General features: G+C 60.6%; 1 protein-coding gene across 1 annotated transcript in view; it reads right to left on the reverse strand.

The window, feature by feature from the left end:
- The window catches only part of Dnah17 (dynein axonemal heavy chain 17), a 75,443-nt gene that overhangs the window by 26,913 nt on the left and 24,683 nt on the right, over positions 1–23,847 (reverse strand). The window contains exons 21-48 of the mRNA XM_048366897.1: positions 23,376–23,598; positions 22,090–22,206; positions 21,909–21,995; positions 21,438–21,590; positions 20,387–20,635; positions 18,835–18,957; positions 17,868–18,215; positions 17,680–17,771; positions 17,273–17,399; positions 16,376–16,528; positions 15,931–16,056; positions 15,673–15,780; positions 14,520–14,651; positions 14,080–14,240; positions 13,545–13,701; positions 12,681–12,785; positions 10,840–10,997; positions 9,294–9,432; positions 8,890–9,117; positions 8,520–8,657; positions 7,354–7,486; positions 6,738–6,865; positions 6,041–6,189; positions 3,265–3,547; positions 3,003–3,176; positions 2,589–2,796; positions 2,200–2,365; positions 224–326 (exon numbers count right to left, since the gene is read on the reverse strand). Of these exons, the coding sequence (XP_048222854.1) occupies positions 224–326; positions 2,200–2,365; positions 2,589–2,796; positions 3,003–3,176; positions 3,265–3,547; positions 6,041–6,189; positions 6,738–6,865; positions 7,354–7,486; positions 8,520–8,657; positions 8,890–9,117; positions 9,294–9,432; positions 10,840–10,997; positions 12,681–12,785; positions 13,545–13,701; positions 14,080–14,240; positions 14,520–14,651; positions 15,673–15,780; positions 15,931–16,056; positions 16,376–16,528; positions 17,273–17,399; positions 17,680–17,771; positions 17,868–18,215; positions 18,835–18,957; positions 20,387–20,635; positions 21,438–21,590; positions 21,909–21,995; positions 22,090–22,206; positions 23,376–23,598 (4,468 nt within the window). The remainder of the gene's footprint in view (positions 1–223; positions 327–2,199; positions 2,366–2,588; positions 2,797–3,002; positions 3,177–3,264; positions 3,548–6,040; positions 6,190–6,737; positions 6,866–7,353; positions 7,487–8,519; positions 8,658–8,889; positions 9,118–9,293; positions 9,433–10,839; positions 10,998–12,680; positions 12,786–13,544; positions 13,702–14,079; positions 14,241–14,519; positions 14,652–15,672; positions 15,781–15,930; positions 16,057–16,375; positions 16,529–17,272; positions 17,400–17,679; positions 17,772–17,867; positions 18,216–18,834; positions 18,958–20,386; positions 20,636–21,437; positions 21,591–21,908; positions 21,996–22,089; positions 22,207–23,375; positions 23,599–23,847) is intronic.

The following is a 23,847-nucleotide window of genomic DNA, read 5'->3' on the forward strand; positions in this document are numbered from 1 at the left end:
TGTACTAAAAAGGTGTTTGTGGCATGTCTGCAAGGCAGGTTTCCCTGAGCATCTGAATTGGCATCTACTAAATGCGGCAGCTCTCCGGACTCACCTCTTGTCTTCCTGCCCTCCTCCCTCCCCCAGTTTCCTGACACCAGCTGTGCTTGTTTCCAGAGAATTCCTGCCTGCAGCTCTCACATCCCAACCTTGGTGGGCTGACGGGCGGCGTGCCCGCGCTCACCTGCAGCCGGGAGTCGATGGTGAAGGACCCTGCGGTGGGATTCATGCAAGCCACGTACTGACAGTTATGGACGTCCTTCAGCGTCAACTTCTGCCTGTCATACCTGCAGGTGGCATGGGGGGACTGGCATGGACACTGGCCTGGAGGGGGTACCTGGGGTGGACCGGTGTGGACACTGGCCTGGAGGGGGGGACCGGCATAGACACTGGCCTGGAGGGGGGATCTGGGGGGGACTGGCATGGACACTGGCCTGGGGGGACCTGAGGGGGACCGGCATGGACACTGGCCTGGAGGGGGGACCTGGGGGGGCCGGCATGGACACTGGCCTGGGGGGACCTGGGGGGGGCCAGCATGGACACTGGCCTGGTGGGGGGACCTGGGGGGACCAGCATGGACACTGTCCTGGAGGGGGGACCTGGGGTGGACCAGCATGGACACTGTCCTGGAGGGGGAACCTGGGGGGAACCGGCATGGACACTGACCTGGAGTGGACCTGGGGTAGACCAGCATGGACACTGTCCTGGAGGGGGGACCTGGGGGGGACCGGCATGGACACTGGCCTGGGGGGACCTGAGGGGGACCGGCATGGACACTGGCCTGGAGGGGGGACCGGCATAGACACTGACCTGGGGGGGACCGGCATGGACACTGGCCTGGAGGGGGGACCGGCATAGACACTGACCTGGGGGGGACCGGCATGGACACTGGCCTGGGGGGGACCGGCATGGACACTGGCCTGGGGGGACCGACATGGACGCTGGCCTGGGGGGACCTGGGGGGACCGGCATGGACGCTGGCCTGGGGGGTCATCCTGCCCCTGCCCCTGCGTCTGAGTGTGGCTAAGGGAAGCCCTCCCTCTGCAGCCATGGCCTCCGCGCAGCATGACTTCATGCGCGCGAGGGAGCTTGTGAGCCACAGGCGGAGGTGGGTGCCGAGCGCAGGCCCGGGGCTCCGTCCCTGAGCCCTGGGCCGCAGCCCTCTCTCCTCTGCGCTGGGTCTGTTTCCAGGGCTGCAGGAGGCGCCCGTGCCCGCTCTGGGGGGGCCCGGAGATGCGTCCTGCGCTGGCCACTTTGGCTACTGGTGGTCACTGTTACTAAGTGGGCTGAGCAGTCTCCTAGGCCCCAGGGCGGCTGGGGCATCTTCCTGCCTTGTTTTCCCCTCTGTGTCTGTCCTCCCATGGGGCAGTTGCCTCTCTGGCTCACAGGAACTGTGGTATGTTCTAGACTCTGACCTGCCACCGGCATCACCAGCATTTCCCCCGACCCCACTCACTCCATTTTCTAGTGTCTCTTGTAGGACAAAATTCCTTCACGTGTCCCTTTTTGTCTCCCCCTCCCTTTGGCTTTTGCTTCTGGAACTTTCCGCTGAGAGTCCCTCCGCTGCCCCACCTGCCTGGAGTCTTGGCGTGTAGGGGGGTCAGGTGCAGTTCTGGGTGACTTTACCCTTCCTGACACACCTATGACAGCAGCCATCCTTTTTTTCTCAGCCCTGGGTCCTCTGGAGAGCTCTTTTCTTGGTGGGGTTTGAACCCGGGGCCTCTGGCTTGCTAGGCAGGTGCTCTACCACCAAGTCACACCTCAAGCCCTAGAGAGAGCTATTGAGAACCCAAATCTTGATTTGCAGTCCTCTCCTGGAGATCCTGAGGGCCAAACCCCAGGGCCAGGTGTGGACCAGGTGTGGAGGGAGAGGAGAATCCCAGCCAAGGCCTCGGCAGGGCGGGCCTGGGAGAGGGCCGAGGCCTCGGGGCACCCCAGTTGCTCACTTCACGCCCCTTTCTGTTCTTCTGGCCTTTGGCTTAGCTGCCACGCCTCCGGCCCGCGTCCCAGCTCACAGCCCACGGAATGTGGCTAGGCCACGGGCCTGCCCCCAGGACTCACGTGGCTCCACTCTTGGACCCACCCACCGAATGCCTGTGGCCCCGCCCCACCCACTGGCCACACCCACAGCGCTGTGGCCCCGCCCCTAGCCCTCCTCACCAGTGCCCGTGGTCCATGTGCTGGCGGATGAGGGTGTGGGGGGCCACCGTCCCGTACTTGTCCACCTCCGGCATGTTCATGTCGTCGATGAAGTAGATGAGCTTCTTGGTGCCTGGCGGCCCATAGTTCCTCCCAGATTTCTTCTCCAGAGGCTTCTCCAGCACCCCTGGGGGCAGGGGAGAGGCTCAGCGAGCCGCCACCGGCACGTGGGCTCGGGAATGGGCACCCCAACGGGGCGGGGGTCCCTCGGGGGAGCAGAGGCCCACTCCAGGCAGCTCCTGGAGGAGGCCCCAGGGTGGCACGAGCGGGGCTGGGTCCGCGGGTGTGCCAGCCAGGCGGGGCGCGGCTCGCAGCGGGACTCGGGCAGCCACGCGGCCGGCGGCGCTCACCCTGCAGCATGGCGGAGGTGGTGTAGAAGTTGAAGGGCACGGCCTGCACCAGGTAGTCGTCGGTGCTCAGGCTCTCCAGCTTGTCCCCCATCAGCACCGACTTGCCGGTGCCCGCGTTCCCCACCAGCATCACGGGCCACGACTTGGCCATGAGCAGGTCCATGAAGTAGCGGATGCGGATGGTTTCCGTGGTGTGGACCAGCGAGGCCTGGGCGGGAGGGGAGAGGACAGGTCGGCCTCTCCCTCCCTCCCCCGTGCACGTCTTACACGCCCACCGAGCCCCAGCCCTGCGGTTCAGAATCCCCACCCCCCGCCGCGGGACCTTCTGTCCACAGTGCGCAGGTGTGGGGCGGGCAGGGGGGGGTGGGGCGTTCACGTCGGACCCTGCTCCCGCCCCTGGCTGCGGGAAGTTACCTGCAGCGGGACGTCGGGGTCCAGCTCGAAGGCCGGCACCTTGTCTGTCCACGGCATGAATTTCTTTGTCTCAGGGTCAATGTAGTAGTCAAAGATGGTTCCTTGCGAGGGGAACTTGATGGTTTTGAACTCATTGATCCACCATCGACTGAACTCTAACCGATAATCTATAAGCTGTTCCGAATCACATGCACAAAGGGACCGGTTAAGAGGGCGGCCCTGAGGCTCCTGGTCTGGGGGACCGGGCCTCCCGCCCCATCACCTGGTCCTGGAACATAGCGCCTCCGAAGGACCAGAAGCAGGCGAACACGAAGTAGAGCTCGTAGAGCTCCTTGGGCGAGTCGGGCGGGGCGTTCTTCTCGGTGAGGAGGCACTCCAGCAGATACAGGATCATCTGCGTCACCGTGATCTCGGGGATGGGCGTGATCCGCTTGAAGCCAAACCGCAGCTTGTCCAGGCACGTGGGCAGGTACTTGTCGAACAGGATGGTCAGGTTGGCCTTCTCAGACTGCACCTTGCGTCTCTCGATCCAGCTGCTCACCACCCTGGGGAAGGCGGGGTACGGCTGTCTCCGGCCCAGGAGCAGCCCTGTCCCCGCCCCCCCGCCACAGGGAGCGCCCCCCACCCCTCCTCCACCGTGGCCAGGCGTGGAGCCAGGGCCACGCCTCCAGCATGGAGGCCGGCTGCAGACCCCACGAGAGCCCAGGGAGGCTTCTGGGCAATGGGGCCCGTGTTCGTCCTCTTGATTGGTAGCTATGGGGGTGCCCTAAGCCTGGAACAATGGGGGGCTTTCTTGCTACCACCCTGGAGGCATCTGCCCCTCCTCTCCTAACAAAGCTAATATGAAGCTGAGGGGTAGGAGACAAAAAGAGGGGAGAAGAGTCTCGTGCCATCGCCTGGGGTAATGTAGAGAGAAGGCGGGGCTAGGAAGGAAGGGCAATGGAGCAGCAGGGCTAGCCTATGACATCCTTCAGACGTCTGGATCCAGCCATGGCTCACGCTCCCTCCTAGTGACTTGTGCTCACGAGTGTGAATTTCTATGAGTGGGGATATAGCTCCTCAGGTAGAGTGCATGTTTAGTATTTACAAAGCTCCGGTACCAAAAGAAAACAAAATGAAACCAGTGAGTTACAGACTGATGAAACTACACACAAACGTTGGTTCTTCAAGATGATAAACAAAATTGAAAAATCCTTAGCCAATCTGACCAAAAGGAGAAGATGAATCAATCCAATAAACAAAACCAGGGCTGAATATCAATTCAAGGTAGATCAAAGGCCTCGAAAAACTTCTGCAGGAAGCAGTAGGAGAGACATTAGAACTCATTTGTACCAGCAAGGGGCTTCCTGAGTAGAATTCCAGGGGCCGGGCAAATAGGAGAGAAAATTGACAAATGGGTTTGCATCTGCACAACAAAGGATATAATTTCTAAGGTAAAAAAGACAGTCTACTGTATGGGTGAAGATTTTTTACAGCTGTATGTTTGACAAGGGTTGAATAACCAGAACATAAACGAAGAAAAATCTACCCATCCAAAAAAAAAAATCTCCAAGAACCCCACTAAGAGTGGGCAAAGGCGCTAAACAGGCATTTCTCCACAGTATTATTACCCAAGGGATGGAAAGTGACACTGAGATTTCAACTCAGCCCAGCACGAATGGCCACCACTAAGACCACAAGCAGCCAAGGCTGGTGGGGTGCTGGTGGGGGGCGGGTGGGGGGGACCCTCACACACTGCTGGTGGGGGGGGGCAGGGGTGGGGGACCCTCACACACTGCTGGTGGGAATGTGAACAACTGCAACCACCATGGAAATCAGTGTGGAGATTCCTCAGAAAGAACCTAGGGCTGGAGACGCAGCACAGGTGGTGGAGCACCAGCCAATACGTGAAAGCAAGTGTCAATGAGTTTGAGTAACACACACACACACACACGTATGTATGTGTATACACATATACTCACATATGTATATGATTGCATTTTATGCAGTCATCAGAAAGAATGAAATAATACTGTTTGCAGGGAAATGGCAGGACTGGAAAATACCAAATGGAGAGAAGTCTCTCGGGGACCGGCCCCAGGGGCCACGCAGCCAGAGGGGAGGTCCTGCAATGCATGCTGGGTACCCAGGCCCAGCCTGCTGCAGAAGGGGCAGGCCTGCGTAGGCCTGCCTGCTCAGTGGCCCAGGACAGGAGCTTCCTGTCTGGCCTCCAAGGGCTGCGGGGGGGGGGTGGTGGTGGTGGGGGGGGCAGGGGGGGTGGTACTCTCCCAGCCTCCCTACAGGGAGGGAGAGCGGCTGCTCTGCCCCCCGGGGGGGGTGGAGTGGGGCGGGGCACAGCCCACCCCAGAGCCCCCCTAGGGGAGCCCACCCTGATGTCACCTCTGGCTCTCTCCTCCCTATGCCCCACTGTGCCCCGTGTGCCCCTCCACTCCAACCTCCCACCCCCTCGCTCTGGGGGCACAAGGGTGACCTCACCAAGGACACCTCCTCCTGGGACCTCAAGCCGTGACCATGCTTGGAGAAAGGGCATCTGGGCATAATGGGGTTAAGGATCTTGACATGAGGTCACTGGGACCAGGGTGGACCCTGAACCCAACGCCTCCTGACCTCACACCCGGGAGAGGTCAGAGGCTCCTGTCCTAGGGACCCCAAATCACTCCTCCAGTCCTTTGGGAAGGTCATGGCCTTGGGCCCTGGAGCACCTGTGCTCGCAGCCCTCGGTGCCGATCCTGTGTCATTGTCACCTGTGTCAGTGCCCATCTATATCACCTATGAGGAGACGCCTGTCTCCGCCCTTCACTGCCACGGCGAGGACGCGAAACACACCGTGTTCATCAGCTGGCCAGATGGATGGATGGGTGGACAGACAGGACAGGTGAATGGAGACGCAACGCACATGGGTAGAAAGCGGTATATGCAAGCCGCTCGCGTGGATGGAAGATGGAGGGATGGGTGGAAAGAAGACATCCAACCCTGGGCTTGGCCACCAACATCCCTTTCTTGGCCTGTCTGGGAGGGGAGACCCACGCCGCACTCACGGGTTCCAGCCCAGGTCGGCTGGGTTGATGTAGAGGATGCCAGCCCTGGAGACGGTGGCAGGGGTGGCGGTCCGCAGGTGGCTGATCTCAAACACCAGCCTCATGGTGCGATTCAGTGGGATTCGCTCGTTGCTGGCCAGGGTGAGGACCTGCGGGGCAGTGGCGGGGCTGAGCGGCCAGCAGCGGGTGCTTCAGAACGAAGAGCAGGGAGGCCGGCGCGGGCGGGAGCCTGGCCTCCGCGGGCCTCGCTGGCTCTCGGCTCCCCGCTCCGCATTCCCCTCACCTCCGCAGGACCAGGCGGGGCTTTCCGAGCCGCAGCCCCGAGCGGGGCGCCTGCAATCCCAGCCACTCCCCAGGCTGAGAGTGAGGAGCGCGGTTTGGAGCCAGCCAGGGAAGAAAAGTCCCCGGGAGACTCAAAGGCCACTCAAAAGCCAGAGGTGGCGCTGTGGCTCGAAGTGGTAGCGCTAGCCTTGAGCAAAGGAGCTCAGGGACAGCGCCCAGGCTCCGGGACCAAAAGAGAGAAAAAGCAAACCAACTGCACCGCCCTCCACTGGAAATCCTCATGTCCCCTCGTCTACCGGCTGGAGAATCTCTTTTTGTTTTCAGGGCCTGTGTAGCCCGGGCTGGCGGTCCCCTCGCCAGCCCTCCCTGCCTGCCTCACGCCGGTGGGGTCAGCTCGGAATTGGGGGACACGCACCTTGTTGTCGTCCATGACGGTGTTGAGGGACTCGATCCACATGGGGTCTATGTCCCCGTCCAGGACGATCCACTTGGGGCCGTCATGAGTGATGTTGGCCAGGTCCCGCATGATGGTGGAGAACAGGCCTGGGGGGGAAGCAGGGCTGGGGTCACACCTGGACGACCCCCCCCGGGGGCCCGGGGGCCCCCGGCACTGTGGGACAGCCACTCCTGCCATGGCTGCTCTGGGACAAGGTCAGCGGAGGCCCTGGGACTGGAGGGCATTGCCCCCATGGGGCGGTGCGGAGCCCTGTGGCAGCCTCCCCCCCAGATCCTCCCCCCCCCACGGCTTCTCCTCCCCCTGCCCCTCCTCCTCCCCAGTTCTTCCTTAACCACTTCCTGGAAAACCTTTCCCAGGGTGCCATGTATCCAGCTGAGGGGAGGGTGTGGCCCGGTGGTGTGAACCCCAGGTTCTCTGAGTGACCCCCGTCCTCAGCCCCCCCCTTTCCCGTGGGGCCCCTCAGGGTGTGCCGCCCCACGGAGGGGCCTCCACACGGCGGGGTCAGGGCACCGTGCCCAGCACCGACCCGCGGGGCACCCCCCCGCCCCGCGGCTGGCCCCCCCCACCCCGTTACCGTCTTTCCATTCCCTGGTGGCTGGGTTGATGATGCCGAAGAGCTCGTCGCAGGTCACGGCCTTGGGGTCCAGGTCGATGGCCACCGGCTTCCGCTTCATGTTCTGGTAGGTTTTGTTGAGGGACTTGAGGACCTGGCGGGGGCGAGGGCGGAAGCCGCGGCGTGAGCCCGGGTCCCCGGCGCGTGCCCCCCACGGGCCGTGCGGGCCCTGGCGTGACCTGGGCCTCTCTGGTCCGCACGGGCACGGCTCCTTCTCTGGGTCCGCGTTGCCTCTGTGGGCCTGGGGGCGTCTGTCCCCAAGTGGCCGGGCGACCAGACGCTGGCTGTTCACGTCCACCCCCCCCCCCACACCACGCAGCTCCAGAGGTGGGGACACCGTGCAGCCCCTCCACATGGCGCAGGGCAGGGAAGAAACACCCCAAAGCCTCTTCCCAGAGGCCATGGCCTCAGGGACATGTTAGGATACAGTGCGCGCACGTGTGTGTGCATGTGTGCGTGTGTGCGTGCATGCGTGTGCGTACGCACATATACGCCTTCATAGAAAATGGAGTGCGGATGGGTGTTTGGTGTTGGGGATGGACCCCGGTCCTTGGCGCATGCTACGCAGATGTTCCCTCAATGAGCCACAGCTCAGCGAGCCCCTACTGTTGGTTTATTTTTATTTATTTTTCTCTTTTGTCAGTGGGTCTTGAACTCGGGGCCTAGATGCTGTCTCTGAGCCTCTTTGCGCTCAAGCCTAGCGCTCTACTCCTTGAGCCACAGCGCCACCTCCAGGTTTTGAGTGGAGCTAAGAATCTCACCGAGACTTTTCTGCCCAGGCTGGCTTTGAACTTCAGTCCTCAGATCTCAGCCTCCTGAGTGTCTAGGATGACAGTGTACCATTGGCACCTGACTTCAGAGATTCTTTTTTCATACTAGCGTAATTGTCCACCCTGTGGGCACGTTTAGCTGAAGTCCAGGCTGACTTAGAACCTCCAGCGCTACAGGCCACAGTCATAGTGGCTGCCACCCTCTGCATTTCATCCAGGGACTGGAGTGGGGACTCCATCTGCCCTGGGCCGGGGGGCCTGGAGCGAGGGGGAGGTGTTGGACGGCTGACCCTTCACCCCTGACCTCCATGACCCCCCCACGGCGGGGCTGGAATCTGCGGGGGGGCGGGGGCTTGCCTGGGACTTGCCGCTGCCGGCGTTCCCAATGACGAACACGGAGTGGCGGACCTGCAGCAGCTCCTCCAGCTGCACCACCTTGAGCACGAAGCTGTCCTCCGCCTGCAGCTTGAGCTCCACGATGCTCTGCTTGATGATCTGCCGGCGTCAGCGCTGTTGGCTTCGGCCCTGGGGCACAGGCCACGCGGGCCTGCCCCACGCCCTGCCGCCCAGGACCCTCGCTGCCCGGGGCCGCAGCGGGCCGCACGCGCCGCCGCCGCAGTGCCATTTGCCTGTTCGTTTCCAGGGCACCACGGGCAGGCAGTGGGGTGGGAGGGAGCCCCCCAGGAGGGGTTCCTCAGGCCGGACGGAGGCAGGGGTGACTGAGCACCTTCTCAAAGTTCAGATCGCGCTTGCGAGGCACGTCCAGCGCAGGGAAGAGGTCCCCAATCAGCCCCATGAACACGGGCAGGTCGTCCGTCACGATCTTGGGGATGTTGAAGTCCCGCAGGGCCCTCATGAGCACCTGGTCCTCTGCCCGGGTGGGGTCCCCCCGCTTCAGGGAGCCGGCCACCACCAGCACAGACTTGATGGCCCGCAAGCCCCAGTCGTAATGATCCTGTGGAGGGATCGGGGTGAGTGCAGTCTCCCCACACCGCTGGTGCGCTCTGGGGTCTGCAAGGCGGGGACAGAGACCAGGGTGGCCAGGGCCGGAGTGTGGAAGTGGTCTTGGGCCAGGCTGGTGTCGCCCTGCCCCGCCCCGGCCCCGCCCATCTGGGCCTCGCCCCCCCCCACCTGCTTGGAGAGCAGCTCTTTGCATAAGGTGTAGAGCGTGATGAACTTCCGGGCCAGCAGGCGGGCCTCCAGGAAGCCCTCGGCCACCAGCATGATCTCACAGATGAGCTCGAAGTCGGGGACCACCATGGCGCAGGGCCTGGGGAGACCAGTGTGGGCAATGAGCCTTCCTCTCCCACCCCAACTGCTCACCCCCTTCACAGAGGGGGTACCGCTGGCATCGCCCCCCCCCCCCCCCCCGGGTGTGAGTTGGGCTCCCAGGCCCCAGCCAGCTCCTCACACACCCCGTGCCCTCGCTCTGCTCTCCTTGCCCGGCCTCCTGCCTCAGGGAAGATTGAGAATTTTTTTTTTTTTTTTTTTTTTTTTTTTTTTTTTTTGCCAGTCCTGGGCCTTGGACTCAGGGCCTGAGCACTGTCCTTTAGCATTTTTTTTTTTTTGGCCAGTCCTGGGGCTTGGACTCGGGCCTGAGCACTGTCCCTGGCTTCTTTTTGCTCAAGGCTAGCACTCTGCCACTTGAGCCACAGCGCCACTTTTGGCTTTTTCTTTATATGTGGTGCTGAGGAATCGAACCCAGGGCTTCATGTATATGAGGCAAACTCTCTACCACTAGGCCATATTTTCAGCCTAGATTTTTTTTTGTATGGTACTAGAATTTGAACTCAGGTCCTTGCACCTGCTAGGCAGGTGCTCTTCAGATAAGACAAATCTCTGGTCCTGATTTTTTTTTTTTTTTTTTGGCCAGTCCTGGGCCTTGGACTCCAGGCCTGAGCACTGTCCCTGGCTTCTTCCCGCTCAAGGCTAGCACTCTGCCACCTGAGCCACAGCACCCCTTCTGGCCATTTTCTGTATATGTGGTGCTGGGGAATCGAACCTAGGGCCTCGTGTATCCGAGGCAGGCACTCTTGCCACTAGGCTATATCCCCAGCCCTGGTCCTGATTTTTGCTATTTATTTATTATTAATTTTTTGGTGCCATTCCTGGGCTTGAACTCAAGGCTTTGAGCTCTCTCTTAGCTTTTTCACTCAAAGCTGGAATGTTCTAGCACTTGAGTCACATCTCCACTTGCAGCCTTTTGCTAGTTAATTGGAGATTAAAATGTCACAGCCTTTTTTTGCCTGGGCTGGCTTTGAACTGTGATCCTTAGATCTTAGTTGCTTGGTAGCCAGGATTACAGGCATGAGTCACTAGTGCCAGCTTTTGTTATTGTTGTTTTGTCAGTCATGGGGCTTGAACTCAAGGCCTGGGCACTATCCCCAAGATTTTCGGCTCAAGGCCAGCAATCTACCGCTCTGAGCCACGGCTCCACTTCCGGTTTGCTGGCGGTTAACGGGAGAGAAGAATCTCCTGCTGCTCAGCCTGGCCTCCAGCTGCAGCCCCTCGGCTCTCAGCCTCCCGGGTAGCTAGGGTTGCAGGCGTGAGCCGCCTCACCCAGCTTGACTGAGAGCTTTTGAGGCTGGGCCTCACCCGCCTGCCCCCCTGCCCGCCGCCCCCCCGCCCGCTCCCCGCTCCTCCTCTGCTGACTGCGCTGGCCGCCGCCGCCGCTCACCTGAACAGGGCCTTCAGGTTCTCCGGCAGCTCCGTGCGGCCGGCGTAGCCGGGGTTCATGGTGATAAAGATGCCCACGGTGGGGATGAGGCCGATCATCTCTCCCAGGAAGTTGAACGTCTTTTTCTTGGCCCGAATGGCATCTTGGACACATTTTACCTAAACGGTCGATACACGGACACCAAGGTGGAGACGCCCGGCTTTGACCGCCTGTGGTGGCCGAGTTGCCAGGCCCTCACCCCCCCCCCCCCCGCCCGCCCCCACCACCTAGTCTGATCTTCCATTTCTGAGACCTGCTGCTCACAGTGTTACAAGGGTGGACCTTACAGCGCGTGCCCTGAGGTGGCCACCTGTGTCAGCAAGGCCTGGGCCATTGGCCTTGGTCATTTCCCAGGGGCATTCCCCCTCGCTCCCTTGGTGGTGGGGGGGCAGCAGTAGCCAGCTCTCTCTCCTCAGTCTCCAAGTCGGCCTGACCTTCACCAGGTCACCTCTAGAACAAGGCTTTACAGAAAGCGCAGGAGGCGGCTGCGAGTCTCCAGCACCACTGGAGGGCGCCTGGAACTCGCGGTGGAGCCCCTGCTGGTCACCAGACCGGTTCCCCAGCACCAACGGAGGCTCGCGGGTCTCACGCCTCTCCTGGCTCACACCAGACAGCGCCAGCTGCCCCGTTCAAGCGCGCAGGGCCCCACACCGGCTCCATGACAGCACTCTGGGGGTGGCTCCCTCATCTGGAGGTGGGGGTCCTCCTCCCAGCTGGCCTCCGGAGCCCTGCCAGTGAGCAGGGCGGGGTGGGGAGGGGGAGCTCCCAGTGCACCCCTGCACCCTCGCTTCCTTGTCCTTCTGCACCTGCTAGGAGGCCTGGGCACCCCAGTGGGGTACCTGTTTGAGGTTTGGGGTGAGTGGCTAGACTTGGGTTATTGGGACCCCCAGAGTCGGGCCTCCGGCCTCAGACTGTAGCAACAAAATCTCAACGTTGATGCTGGGACTGGAGGCTGGCCTCGATTTACCTCAGAGGGTCCAGTGCTGCTCAGGCACCAGGATCATCTGAGGAGAGGCGTAACGGCTCCGTGCTCATCCGCATGCGGCGTGCGTGTGGGGTGATTTTAACAACAGTCCAGAACGCTGGCACACCCACTCTCCCCGCCCAGCCCACCTGCTGCCTCAGACTCCCCAACGGCTGGGGTGTCCGCCACACACCAAGCCACGTGTCCTTCCTGTAAACGGAACGGTTTGGCCTAAAGCTGCATCTGCACATGTTTCAGGTTTGGTCTTAAGACTTCCCCGACAGAGATCCACGGGGAAGTGAACCTGACTCGATGGGCACCTGCACCACGACTCCTCCTGTCAAGGTAGCCCGGCCTCCGCCCTCAGCAGCAGCCCACGGGGGCACCTGGGCCCCATAACCCAGCGCCGCCAGCTGTCGCCCAGGCTCTCGCTTCCCCTTCTGCGGGGCCACTTCCTTCTCTCCAGGTATAAATGGAGCCTGCTTCTGTACATTCTGCCCCTGGAGTATTCTGGGCTGTTTTTTTTTTTTTTTATTTAGTCTGCCACACAATTCTCAAATCACAAGTAGAGCCGATTAAGATCTGTAAAACTGGATCGGATGCCATTTTCTCTTTCGATACCCCCAAACACAGTGACTTATTCCTTGTGTGTCTTTGCTTCCTCCGTGTCACCGGGTAGCAGATGGGCAGGGCAGAGCCAAGGGTGTCTCCCCTCTGTGTCACTGTCCCCCTCCCCCCCAGGTACAGGACTGGGGACAGGCGGGGAGTCTCTGTGATACAGGAGGGAAGCAGACAGCTTTGCTCTCTGGTGATCAGAGACGGCTGGCGGGGCGCCTACCTGCACAGCAATCACAGACAGGACTTCCACGGAGATGCGGTTGAATTCATCAAAGCAGCCCCAGGCTCCGGTCTGGGCCAGGCCCTTGTAGATGTTTCCACAGGACTGGGCGGGGGAGGGGGGAGTATCAGAGGCGGGCGGGGTGGGGGAGCGTCGCCGGGGCCAGCCTGGGCCTTCCATCCTTCCGCCCCGCACACCTGCAGTCCCGGGCCTGGTCCGGACACTCCCTCCTATGCTTTAGTTATAAATCCCACCCTCTAGTTTTCCCTTCACCCTCTGTGTTCTGCACACGAAGGCGGGAGGCTCCTCCACTCGAGGGTAGGGCTGCAGGCCCCAGGGAAGGCCCCCCTAACGTGTGTGTTGCTCTGGTCCCAGCTCAGCAGTCACGTGGTTTGTCTGCCCTGGCCCAAGGCAGCCACGCAGCCATGAGGCACAAACTTCACCACCCAGGCGGGGTCAGTGGGCCTCGGCTTCAGGATGGGGACTCCCAATCCCCTTAGAGGCTCACACACAGATGGGGAGGGCCACCCCCTGCAGGCCTTGGGCCCCAAACCCAATGACCTCCCCCCCCCCCGCCTTGCTTCTCCCTTCCACAGGAGACAGCTGTGGCCAAGCGCCTGGCCGCCCTGTCTGCGTGGTCTTCTGGGCACTGTCATGGCCTGCGGCTCCCCCGGGAGGACGCCCACCTGGAGTGGGAGGAGCTAATGGCTGGCAGTCTCCGGGCAGAGGGGACATTGGGGGCCTTTCCCAACAGGCCATGGGGACAGACAAGGCCAGTGACCCCAGTGCTCAGAGCTCAAGGCAGGGCCTGCGGCGGGTGGGGAGCCCTCGCTGGGGCCCGGGTGGCGTGGCCTCGCTTTGTACCTTGTAGTCCATCTGCTCTGAGCAGTTGAAGACATACACCATGGTTCCCAGTGCTCTGCCCAGGTCCTTGGTTGTCTCTGTCTTGCCCGTGCCGGCAGGGCCTGCCGGGGCTCCCCCCATGATCAGATGGAGGGACTGGGTCAGCGTGATGTAGCACCTGCCAAGGGCCTGGGGTCACCTTGTGCTTTCATTAAAGGGGGACTGGAGCACTGCTCAGTGCCAGGAGGAGGCGAGGGGAAGGGAGGGGAGGGGAGAGGCCAGGAAGGACTTTGGGCTGTGACCAAGGGACAAATTGTCCTGGGGCTGTCCTGGGGGAGGGGAGCACCGCTGACAAGAGCATCCATTCCAACCACAGCCCGTCCTCAGGATTCACAGAGCACCATCCTTACTCCGCAGGCCTCAGAGGGGTGGAGTTAGCCTCCCCGGGACACACAGCCAGGGAGCCCAGCCTCCGCGGGGACCCTCCCGCTGACCAGGGGACACCTCAGAGAAGGGGGCTGGCAGGAGAGGGGGGAGGGGGCGGGAGGAGACGTACCTGTCTGTGAGGGGCGTGATGACCAGCCGGGGCGTGTTGCCCAGGTACTCGTAGGAGTACTGGATCTGGGCATCGCAGATGTTGGCGAAGCAGTGCTTCTTGTCCTCGTCCCAGCGGTGGCGGAGCTGGGACTGCCAGGTGAAGGCCTGCGAACTCTCCACCTGCAGGCGGCGCCCGAGAGCGCAGGGCAAGCCTCAGTGCTGGGCCCCAGGTCGGGGGGCCCAAGACCCCTACCACACCCCATTCCCCCCCAGGACCCACGGGCCACGCTTACTGCCCCCAGCAGAGTCTGGCTTAGGAAGGGGGCACCTGGGTCCTCTGCTCATCCGCTGTCGCGTGGGGCTCCACGGGGTGGGGGGGGGGGGGAGAGGAGAGGCAGCCGCCCTGGAAGCGCCCACCCCACGGGCTGGGGCCCGGCACCCGCGTGTTCTGAGCCGTGCCTTGGCAGTGATCATCTTGGCCACCACGTCCCGGGCGTGCACGTCGATGGTGCAGATGGTCATGATCTTCATCCTGTCGCCGGCGCTCAGGTTGCCGATGAGCAGGGTGATGAGCGCGTTCAGCTGGCTGATCTGAGGGGGAGCGGGGTACACTGACACCCTGCCACCGAGACCCCGTCACGGAGGGACACCACCGAGGGGTGCCCCGAGGTGCCCACGCCGACACCCTGCCACAGAGGGGCGCCAGCACGGGCACCCACACCCTGCCTGTCACGGTAGGGTGCTGACTGGGCTGGCTCTGAGTCTCCGGGGAGAGCAGACGGCCTGGCTTTGTTTACGATGACAAAAAGATGCTCATGTAGTTTTACAGCAAAACTAACTCATGCATGCAAAGATGCAGAGCCTGCGTTAAGTAAGTGTTAGCAGTAGGCATCATGGGTAACTTTTTCTTCCTTTATCTTAAAAAATTACATGTGGTGTGTGTGTGTGGTGTGTGTGTGTGTGTGTGTGTGTGTGTGTGTGTGTGTGTGTGTGTGTGTACCAGTCATAGGGCTGGAACTCAGGGCCTGGGCGCTGTCCCTGAACTTTTTTGCTCAAGGCCAGTGCTCTACCACTTGAGCCACAGCTCCACTTGCAGCTTTTTGGTGGTTAGCTGGAGATAAGAGTCTCCTGGACTTTCTTAGCTAACCTGGATTTGAACCGTGATCTTCAGAGCTCAGTCTCGTGAGCAGGACAGGCGTGAGCCACTGACACCCGGCACAGATTTTTAAACGACTAAGGATGATTTGCAGTAGCCTTTGATGATTGCCAGATAGGAAACTGAAGCTTCATTTATCTGAAGATGAAACGCTTGGCTGGTACCAGGCTGCGTGCGTGCAAGTCCTGGGGTTTGAACTCATGGCCCGGGTGCTGCCCCTTAGGCTTTTTTTTTTTTTTCTGCTAAAGGATGGTGCTCTATCTCTTCAGCCAAAGCTCTATTTTTTCTACTTAATTGGAGATGAGAGCGTCATGGACGTTCCTGCCCGGGCTGGCTGTGAGCCCGGCCCTCAGCGCTCAGCCTCCCGCGCAGCTGGGATGACAGGCGAGAGCCTCTAGGTCCCGGCTCCCGGCTGCTTTTGACCACGGTGGCTTCGTGGGCCCGCGGCCTGCACACCTGCTTTTTGTTGTAGTCCTTGATGGAGTTTTCGTAGCCTTCCTCCAGCCGCGCGAACGCCATGCCCACCTCGGTGGTCCACCAGATCTGCGTGCAGGTGAGGGCGATCTAGAAACACGGCCACACCGTGAGGGCTGGGGCCCGGCCGCCTGGCAAGGTCCCGAGGCGCGGTCAGCCCGGGGGCTCAGCGCCAGCCGCACCACGCCCGGCCGCCCCTCCGACAAAGCCGCGGGCCGCGGGGGCCGCCGGGAGCCGCACCTGGGCGGGGTAGTCGAAGATCCACTGCTCCCTGGGCTTCTCCTCGTAGGTGACCACCGCTTCCGGGATCAGGTGGCGCAGCGTGGCGCACATGCGGTCCAGCACGCGGTTCAGCCACACTTCCACCTGGGGGAGGGGAGGGGCGGCCACACTGACCCCCGGGTACTTCCCTCTCATGTTGCCCCCCGCCACCTCATGCGCAGGAAGCAGCCTCCGGCCCGGGGCCCCAATTTCAACTTCTAGACGCGGGGCTTTCTTGCACGGGCTTTCCGCTCTGGTCGGATGGGCGTCTACAACGGCTCGATCAGTAGTTGGGCAGAAAGACAAGAGAGGGGGCGAGCGGGAAGCTTGCGGAGAGCCGGGCTGGTGGACAGGCACGTGGTCCACAGGCAGGAGGCCCACGGCCCTCCTCCCGGCTCTGCCCTGGGACCACGTGCAGGCTTACCTGCCCCGAGAGGTCGCAGTCCCGGTCAAACTCCACGTACTCATCCTCCTTGCTGTACATTCCCAAGCCAAACTTGATGGGCTTCTGATCGGCGTCCAGCTGGAACTTGAGCTTACACAGGCTGTCAAAGAGCTTGGACAGGTGGCGGCTCACCTGGGGGGACGGTGGACTCACTGTGATCGAGGTGTGGCTGCCTTCCTTCCTTCCTTCCTTCCTTCCTTCCTTCCTTCCTTCCTTCCTTCCCTCCCTCCCTCCCCCCTCCCTTCCTCCCTCCCTCCCAATTTTTTGTGTGCTGGTATTGGGGTTTGAATTCAGGGCCTAGGCACTGACCCTTAGTGTTTTCACTCAAGGCTGGTGCTCTACCCCTTGAGCCACACCTCCACTGCTAGCTTTTTTGTGGTTAATTAGAGATAAGATTCTCACAGACTTTCCTGCCCCTGGGCAGGAAATTGGCTTGGAATCGTGATCCCCACATCTGAGCCTCCTGAGTAGCTAGGATGACAGGAATCAGCCACTGGTGTTCTGTTCCTTCCTTCCTTTTTGTTATATTCACCTCATCTCTGGTTAGTGGTAACTGAGCATGGCTTTTAGTCAACTAAAGGAATTGGTGAGAACTCATCTCAGATCTAGGATCACGGTACACCCAGGCCTGCTGGATCCTCCGTGTGTGTGTGTGTGTGTGTGTGTGTGTGTGTGTGTGTGTGTGTGTGTGGCATCTTGCTAAACTCCCAGCTCCCTAACCATTCCAGTAAAGGCTTTGATTTGCAAGGTGCAGAGTGCGATTCGCACCAAGTCCCGCCGGAGCCTCCTCCTCCAGCCCAGAGCTCTCCAGGGCCTAGAACCCGGAGCTCAGGGCACGACCCTGGCTTGTCCTTCAGAATGCCAGGTCCTGCCTACCTCCACGGGGTCATTTCCATTGGACAGGATGTCCAGCAGGTCGGCAGAGGAGACAAAATAGAACCGCGGGAAAGCCAGTCTTTTGGTCTCCAAGTATTCTGCCAAGGCCTTTTCGCACATGGCCAAGCTGGAAAGGAGGGGAAGAGGCTGGTTGGTCCTGCTCGCAGGGTCCTGTCCAGCCTCTCCTGTCAGCACACTGGGCGAGTCCTGGCAACATCGTCTGTTGTGCATTGGCCCAGATTTGCTCTGAACTCTAACTATGCTGTGGTGCCTCTGTCAGCCCAGACCAGGAAGGAGGGCATTGTGTTTCTGCCATCTCTGCTCGTGACCCATGCTTGTGCTCTGTGCTGACCAGCAGGGGGCGCATGACCCGGGCTCCTGCCACCTGGATTTGGGTGGGGACCAACCTCTTCTTCAGGGATTCCAGTTTATCATAGAGACCGGGCTTGTTGGTGGCTTCGACCACGTTGGGTGTCTTTACTGCGTCTGCCATCACAGCCTGGAAGAGCAAGGGGGCCGCTGGGTGTTAGGAGCCCCTGTTTCTCCTATTGGAGCCGTTTCTGGAGATGTCCCCGGGCTAGCGGGATGGGCTCACCTTGAATTCCTTGTCGATGGAGTCGAAGCGCTGGGAGTCCTCTGGGAGCTGGGCCCGGATGTCCTCGGAGCCGATGAAGATGCTCTCCAGGTGGCTCCAGGTTCTCTGGACCTCAAACCAGATGGAGATGACCGAGTCCGCGGTGGACAGCTTCTGCTGCCAGCTCGTCACTTCCTTGAGGAAGTGGGACAGGTACTTGGACATCATCAGGTTCTGCAGCTGCACCTGGTTGTCCTCCAGGGTCTCCACCAGCACCTCGTCCGACTTGAGCAACATCGTGCCTGTTCTTGGATGTGGCTCGTGCTCAAATTCCATGGTCGTCCAGGTGCTGTCCAGGGCCTTCAGCACCTTTCAGGAGGACACAGAAATAAGACATGGAGGTATTTGGTGGTGGAGCCAAAGGTCCTGCCTGGGACATGAGCCAAAATGCCCAGGCTACCATCACTCATAGCTGCCCTGGGTTGGGGCAACCTGCATGTTGACCCTCTGACCAGGGGACAAACACTGTGGCAACGCAGACGCTCATCCCATCTTCTGACTGGACAGCTGCCATTGCAATCGACAGCGCCATCCTACCCAGTGATTGGGCAGACACCATGGCAATCCAGAGACTCATGCAGTGATTGGGCAGACACCATAGCAATCCAGAGACTCATGCAGTGATTGGGCAGACACCATGGCAATCCAGACACCAACCCATCAACTGAGTGGACAGAAACCCTGGACTGATAAGGAGCAGCCATTCTCACCCTTGTACCACCAGGGAGACGGAATGGCCAGGAACTGGATTAAAAATAAATAAATTCTATAACTTTTCCCCTTGGATTTCTGTCTGTGCCGGGTAGCAGAAGGCTGCGAGGCTTTCTTTTGGGGTGAGGTAAGACCCCGGAGGTGCCTTCAGTCCCTGGGGCCAGTCCCAGCACGCTCCCCACTCCTCCGCGTGGAGGGACACTCCATGGGGCCCCACCTTCTCCATCCCAGACTCCTTCACGGCCTTGTCCACGATGTTGCGGACTTCGTCCTCATACTTGTGCAGGTTCAGCTGCAGCAGGTCTGCCAGGGTGGTGTGTTCTGACATTTCGAACTTCACCTGGGGGAAGCGGGCAGCTCCGCGTGAGGGGACGGGGCTGGGGGCGCAGGGGGAGGCTTTCCACTGCTACTCAGAGACCCCAGTTACGGCTCCCAGAGTCCCTCCCTTCCCTTTGAGACCAGGCCCCCGCAGAACCCAGCTGTGGGGGGACACAAAGTGTCCCCCCCAATTTTGTGCACACAGAGGACCTCAGGGAGTGACCTCATATGGAAATAGATCTTTCTGGATGATAAAGCTCCTGGGTTAACAGCCCAGTGCCGGTGGCTCATGCCTGTAATCCTAGCTATGCAGGAGGCTGAGAGCTGAGGATCGTGGTTCAGAGCCCGCCTGGGTAAAAAGTGCGTGAGACTCTTGTCTTCAATGAATTAACCAGCAAGAAGCCAGAAGTGGAGCTGTGGCTCATGTATGTGGCAGAGTGCCAACCTTGAGCAACAGTACCCAGGTCCCGAGTTCAAGACCTAGTACTGGCACACACACACACACACACACACACACACACACACACACACAGGCTCTTGGGTTGAGCCAGGCACAGTGATTCATGACTAAAACTCCAGCACTCCGAAGTAGAGGCGAGGGATTGTGAATTCAAGGCCAACCTGAGCCACATAGCAAGATCTTGTAAAAAAAAAAAAAAAGTTAACCCAACAACAAAAAGGTCCCGGGAGGAAATTGTGCTAGATTTTCCACATGGACCCTGAGTCTGATGACGGTGGTCTTAGGGAGGCAAGGAGAGAAGGAGGACTCGAGTCAGAGGCTGCTGAGGACGGAGGGATGTGGCCACAGAGTGGTGCCGGGGCTGCTGGGAGCTGGCTCAGCAGGCAGGAAAGAGCCCCTCCCGCCTCTGGGGGGGCGAGCAGCCCCCACGGCTTGATTTCGGGCTTGCAACCCCGGCCCGTGCTCACTGCTTGGGGATGCCGGTGGAAATTTTAGGGTGCTAGGAGTCTGAGCATGGGTTCTGTGGCATGTGGGTACCCCAGGGCAGCTACTCATCAGCCCCAGCGTCCTGAGTCTATGCACTTTCAGCCCACGAGCAGGACTGGCTGATGCCACTCGCGGAGCCCTGTTTGAAAATGACTGCGTTCCAGCCAGGCGCGGCGGTGGTGCGTGACCGTAATCCCAGCGCCCCAGAGACAGAGGCAGGAAGACTGCGAGCCCACGACGGACCTGGGCAAAACACTACCTCAGTAAATACATAAAGAAAATAAAATCCAAAGGGCTGGGGGTGCCGGAGCCCTTGCCTGGCATGCAGGATGCCCAGGATTCAATTCCCACAACTAAAACAAAGACAGAAACCCAAATGACTCCCCGTGCCTGGAACCTGTGCAAGGGTGGCCAGCCGTGCCACGTCTGGTTTTGTCAGCACCAGGCACGGAGCGTGCGGGCCGGGCCCTCGGGCCCGTGGGGGCCCCCCAGTCCCCGGCAGTACCTGGGTGGCCTGCATGAGCTGCTGCCAGTGGCGGTCCCGGATGGCGGGGTTCTGCAGCTCGCTCACGGCCCGCAGGGACGTGATCATGTTCTTCACCGTGTTGTCCAGGCCCACGAAGGCGTCCCACGTCTTCATCTCCTTGTCCAGAGACCGCACGTCCTTGGCGAACTTCTTGCAGTCGATGTCCATCTGCTCCACGTTGATGTCCTTCCACTTGGTGGTTTTCCAGTCATCGATGCTCGTGTTGACCTGCAGCGGGAGCATGCTAACCCCAGGCCCCGCGGGAGACCCCTGCGCTCAGGAGTGACTGCGCTGGGCACGGGATACTTGATAAAACGCAAGTCAGGAAAGTGGTTGGGTGCAAGGAACAGTAAAAGCCGCCATTTAAAGCTTAGCAATCAAGAATACAAGTGTGGGGGCCATTCCTGTGACCCCCTACTGGGGAGGCAGAGATTGGGAGGATGGTGGCTGTTCAAGACTACCAAAAAGTGAGACACCTCCCCTCTCCCCCCGTTCTCAACTAACAAGCCAGGTGGGGTGGGGGTGCACCCTGTAGTCCCAGCTAATCGTTAGACATGGGAAGAAGGGTTCAAATCTGAGGCTGGTCCTGGGCAAAAAGCGCCAACTCTATTTGAAAAAATAACTATAGCAAGAAAGGGTGGGGAGCCTGGCTTCAGTGGTAGAGTGACTGCCTAGCAGCTAAGAGGCCTTCAGTCCAAACCCTCACGCTGCCGAAACATGGATATTTGAAGCCGGGACCAGCATACACATACAGACAGACACACACACAGTCGTGAGACAGTAGAAGGAAGAACCAGAAATGGGAAAGGGAGGAGAGGAACGAGTCTATGGTAGGAGACCCCGCTACTGCCCTGCACGAGAGGAGATGCGGGAGGGGAGCAACCGCATGAGGTCCTTTGGGTGAACCTCCACCGGGATACCACCTGTTGTATTCTTACACCCAAAGGTCCCCAGAGCAGCCCCTCTTGGGGCCTTGTCCAGCCCCATGTGAGCCCCCCTCTCCCTCCCCCGGACAGCCTGGCAGCCTCACCAGGACGATCATGTCCCAGAGCTCCTTCAGCAGGCGGACCTCCTTGTGGCAGGCCTTGAGCTGCTTGTAGTCCGGGACCGTCACCTCGAACAGGCTCCCGGACTTGCACAGCGCCTCCATGATGGCCTCCATGCCCGTGATGCTTTTCTGTTGCTGGAGTGGGAGAGCCCGACAGCTGGCCCTCCGCAGCCCCGTGCAACGCCCGCCCTCCGGCCTCTACGGCTGGCCTTCCCTCGCCCGGGCCCCAGCCCCCCCAGTCACCCACCCTGCTCCGGCCTCCACTGGCCCCGATAAACACCCCCTCTCCTCCAGCCCTCTGTGCCCGCCGCCCTGTGCACCGAGGAGGCCAGTGCTCCAGGACAGGCCGGGCCCGGGACGCCCATGCTCCACTAGGCATGGCCTCTGCACTCCTTTACACACACACACACACACACACACACACACACACACACGGCACCCCTCAGGATGTACCTTGTTCAGGGACTTGTAGGGCTCAGGGCTGCTGAAGAGGAACGGAGCTTCTTGTCTGAACTTCTCCCTAAACTCGTGCTGCTTGAGCTAGGAGAACCGCAGAGACGGCCGTGCCAGAGAACCCCGGTGGGCCACCGCCCCGGTGCACCCCCCCCGCTGCTGCCCGCCCCCGCCGCCGTACCTCGAAATGCTGGCACTTCCGTCTCAGGATGTTCACCTCGTTGGCCTGGAGGGGGGCCACATTCTGCTTCACCTGGAAGGCCAGCTTCTTGGTGTTGGTCCATTGCTCTGGCAGCTCCTACAGACGGCAAAGCCGGGTCTCTTCTCACAGACTCACGGGAAACAGCAACGACAGCACCAAGCCCGCCCCCGCCCCGTGACCCCCGCGGCGTGAACCAGGAGGGGGGCTCGGCACCCTTACTTCTTGTCAAGTCTTGGAACCCAGATCTACTCTGGTGTGCGCATGTGCAGGTGTGAGCGTGCATACACATTTGGGGTCGCATGTGTACACGTGTGCCTGCCTCGATCACGCGTGCCTTTGTGGGGCTGCATGAGTGTATGCATAGGACTGTGCACGCGTGTTTGTGTGTGTACAGGTGTTCATAGTATTTCTTGTGTACCTGTGCCGAGACCAGAAAGCACTCTGCATGTATGCATGTGAGCGTATGCGTGTACGCATGTTTGGACGTGCACACTTGGTGTACATGTACACATAGGTGCATGATGCTCACACGCGTCTCTGCACACATGCATCTACATGTGCATTTGCGTGTGGGAGCATGCATTCCTGTTTATGTATAAGTGCCTTTTGGCGAGCGTGTGCCTGTGCATGGTTGCACTTTTGTGCATTGTGTGTGTGTGTGTGTGTGTGGTCAGTCTACCCCATGTGAAGTTCTGTGAAGGCAGGGCCCCATCCACCACCAGGACGGACTTCCATCCTTGCACACACACACACACACACACACACACACACACACACACACCCCGGCGGCCATCCACCTGCCGTCCATTCCCACCGCTGACCCTTTCTACACACATTGCTGTATTTTCCCAAGTTGTTCACACTTGCACAAATATTGTACTTTTTCTCATCATAAAATATTTTAAACTAAAAGCAGCCGGGCCCACAGTCTCTCCCGGCAAATGGAGGAATATCCCGTGTTCTCCCGTGAGCGGCGCTGCTGCGTGGTCTGCACCTGCTGGCCCGGCCTGCCGGCCTTCCACCCTGCTCTCCTCCTGTGGGGCTCGGCAGCTATGTGGGCCTAGATTCAAATCCCAAGGCCTCCACTGGGCCTTGGGCAAGGTGGGCACCGTGCCAGTCACCGGAGGCGCACACTCCGTGGGCTGCAGGGCCGGCCTCCGCAGCGTGGGGTCTCCGCCTCCCCCCCACCGGCCCCGCAGCCTGCTGGGCCCCGCTCGTGCCGTGGGGACCGCGGTGTCTCCCACACCGGCCCTGCTGCCACCTGCCTGAAGCTTCAAGTGGGTCTCCTCCGGCATCTCCTCGTCATAAGACTTAAGCAGCTCGATGGTTTGCTTCAGGGGCTCGAACATGCTGTCGGTGGCCACCTGCCGCTCCTTGACCTTCATCAGGTGCCCCATGACCTCCACGAGGCCGTCATAGTCCCCCTCCTTCAGCTGCTTGGTCAGGCCCAGGCGGGTGACCTTCATGAAGGCTTCCAGGTCCGCGAGACTGAGGAGGGGACAAGGGAGCTCATGCCGCTCGGTGTCCCTTCCACAGAGGGGGACGGACGGAGAGCGGCTGCCCACGGGGACCCCGCCCGGCCATCCCCACTCCTGGCCAGCCCTGCCCAGAGGCAAGGCCCCAGCTCAGAGCGCCCTCCACTGGCCACCCTAGACGGGGCCTGGCCTGACCACAGACTCACATTCTACCATTACCGGTGGGTTTCCCAGATTTCCCACCAGCCCCCAGTCCTCCAAG

The sequence above is a fragment of the Perognathus longimembris genome, chromosome 17, assembly GCF_023159225.1.
Source record: "Perognathus longimembris pacificus isolate PPM17 chromosome 17, ASM2315922v1, whole genome shotgun sequence".
NCBI lineage: Eukaryota > Metazoa > Chordata > Mammalia > Rodentia > Heteromyidae > Perognathus > Perognathus longimembris.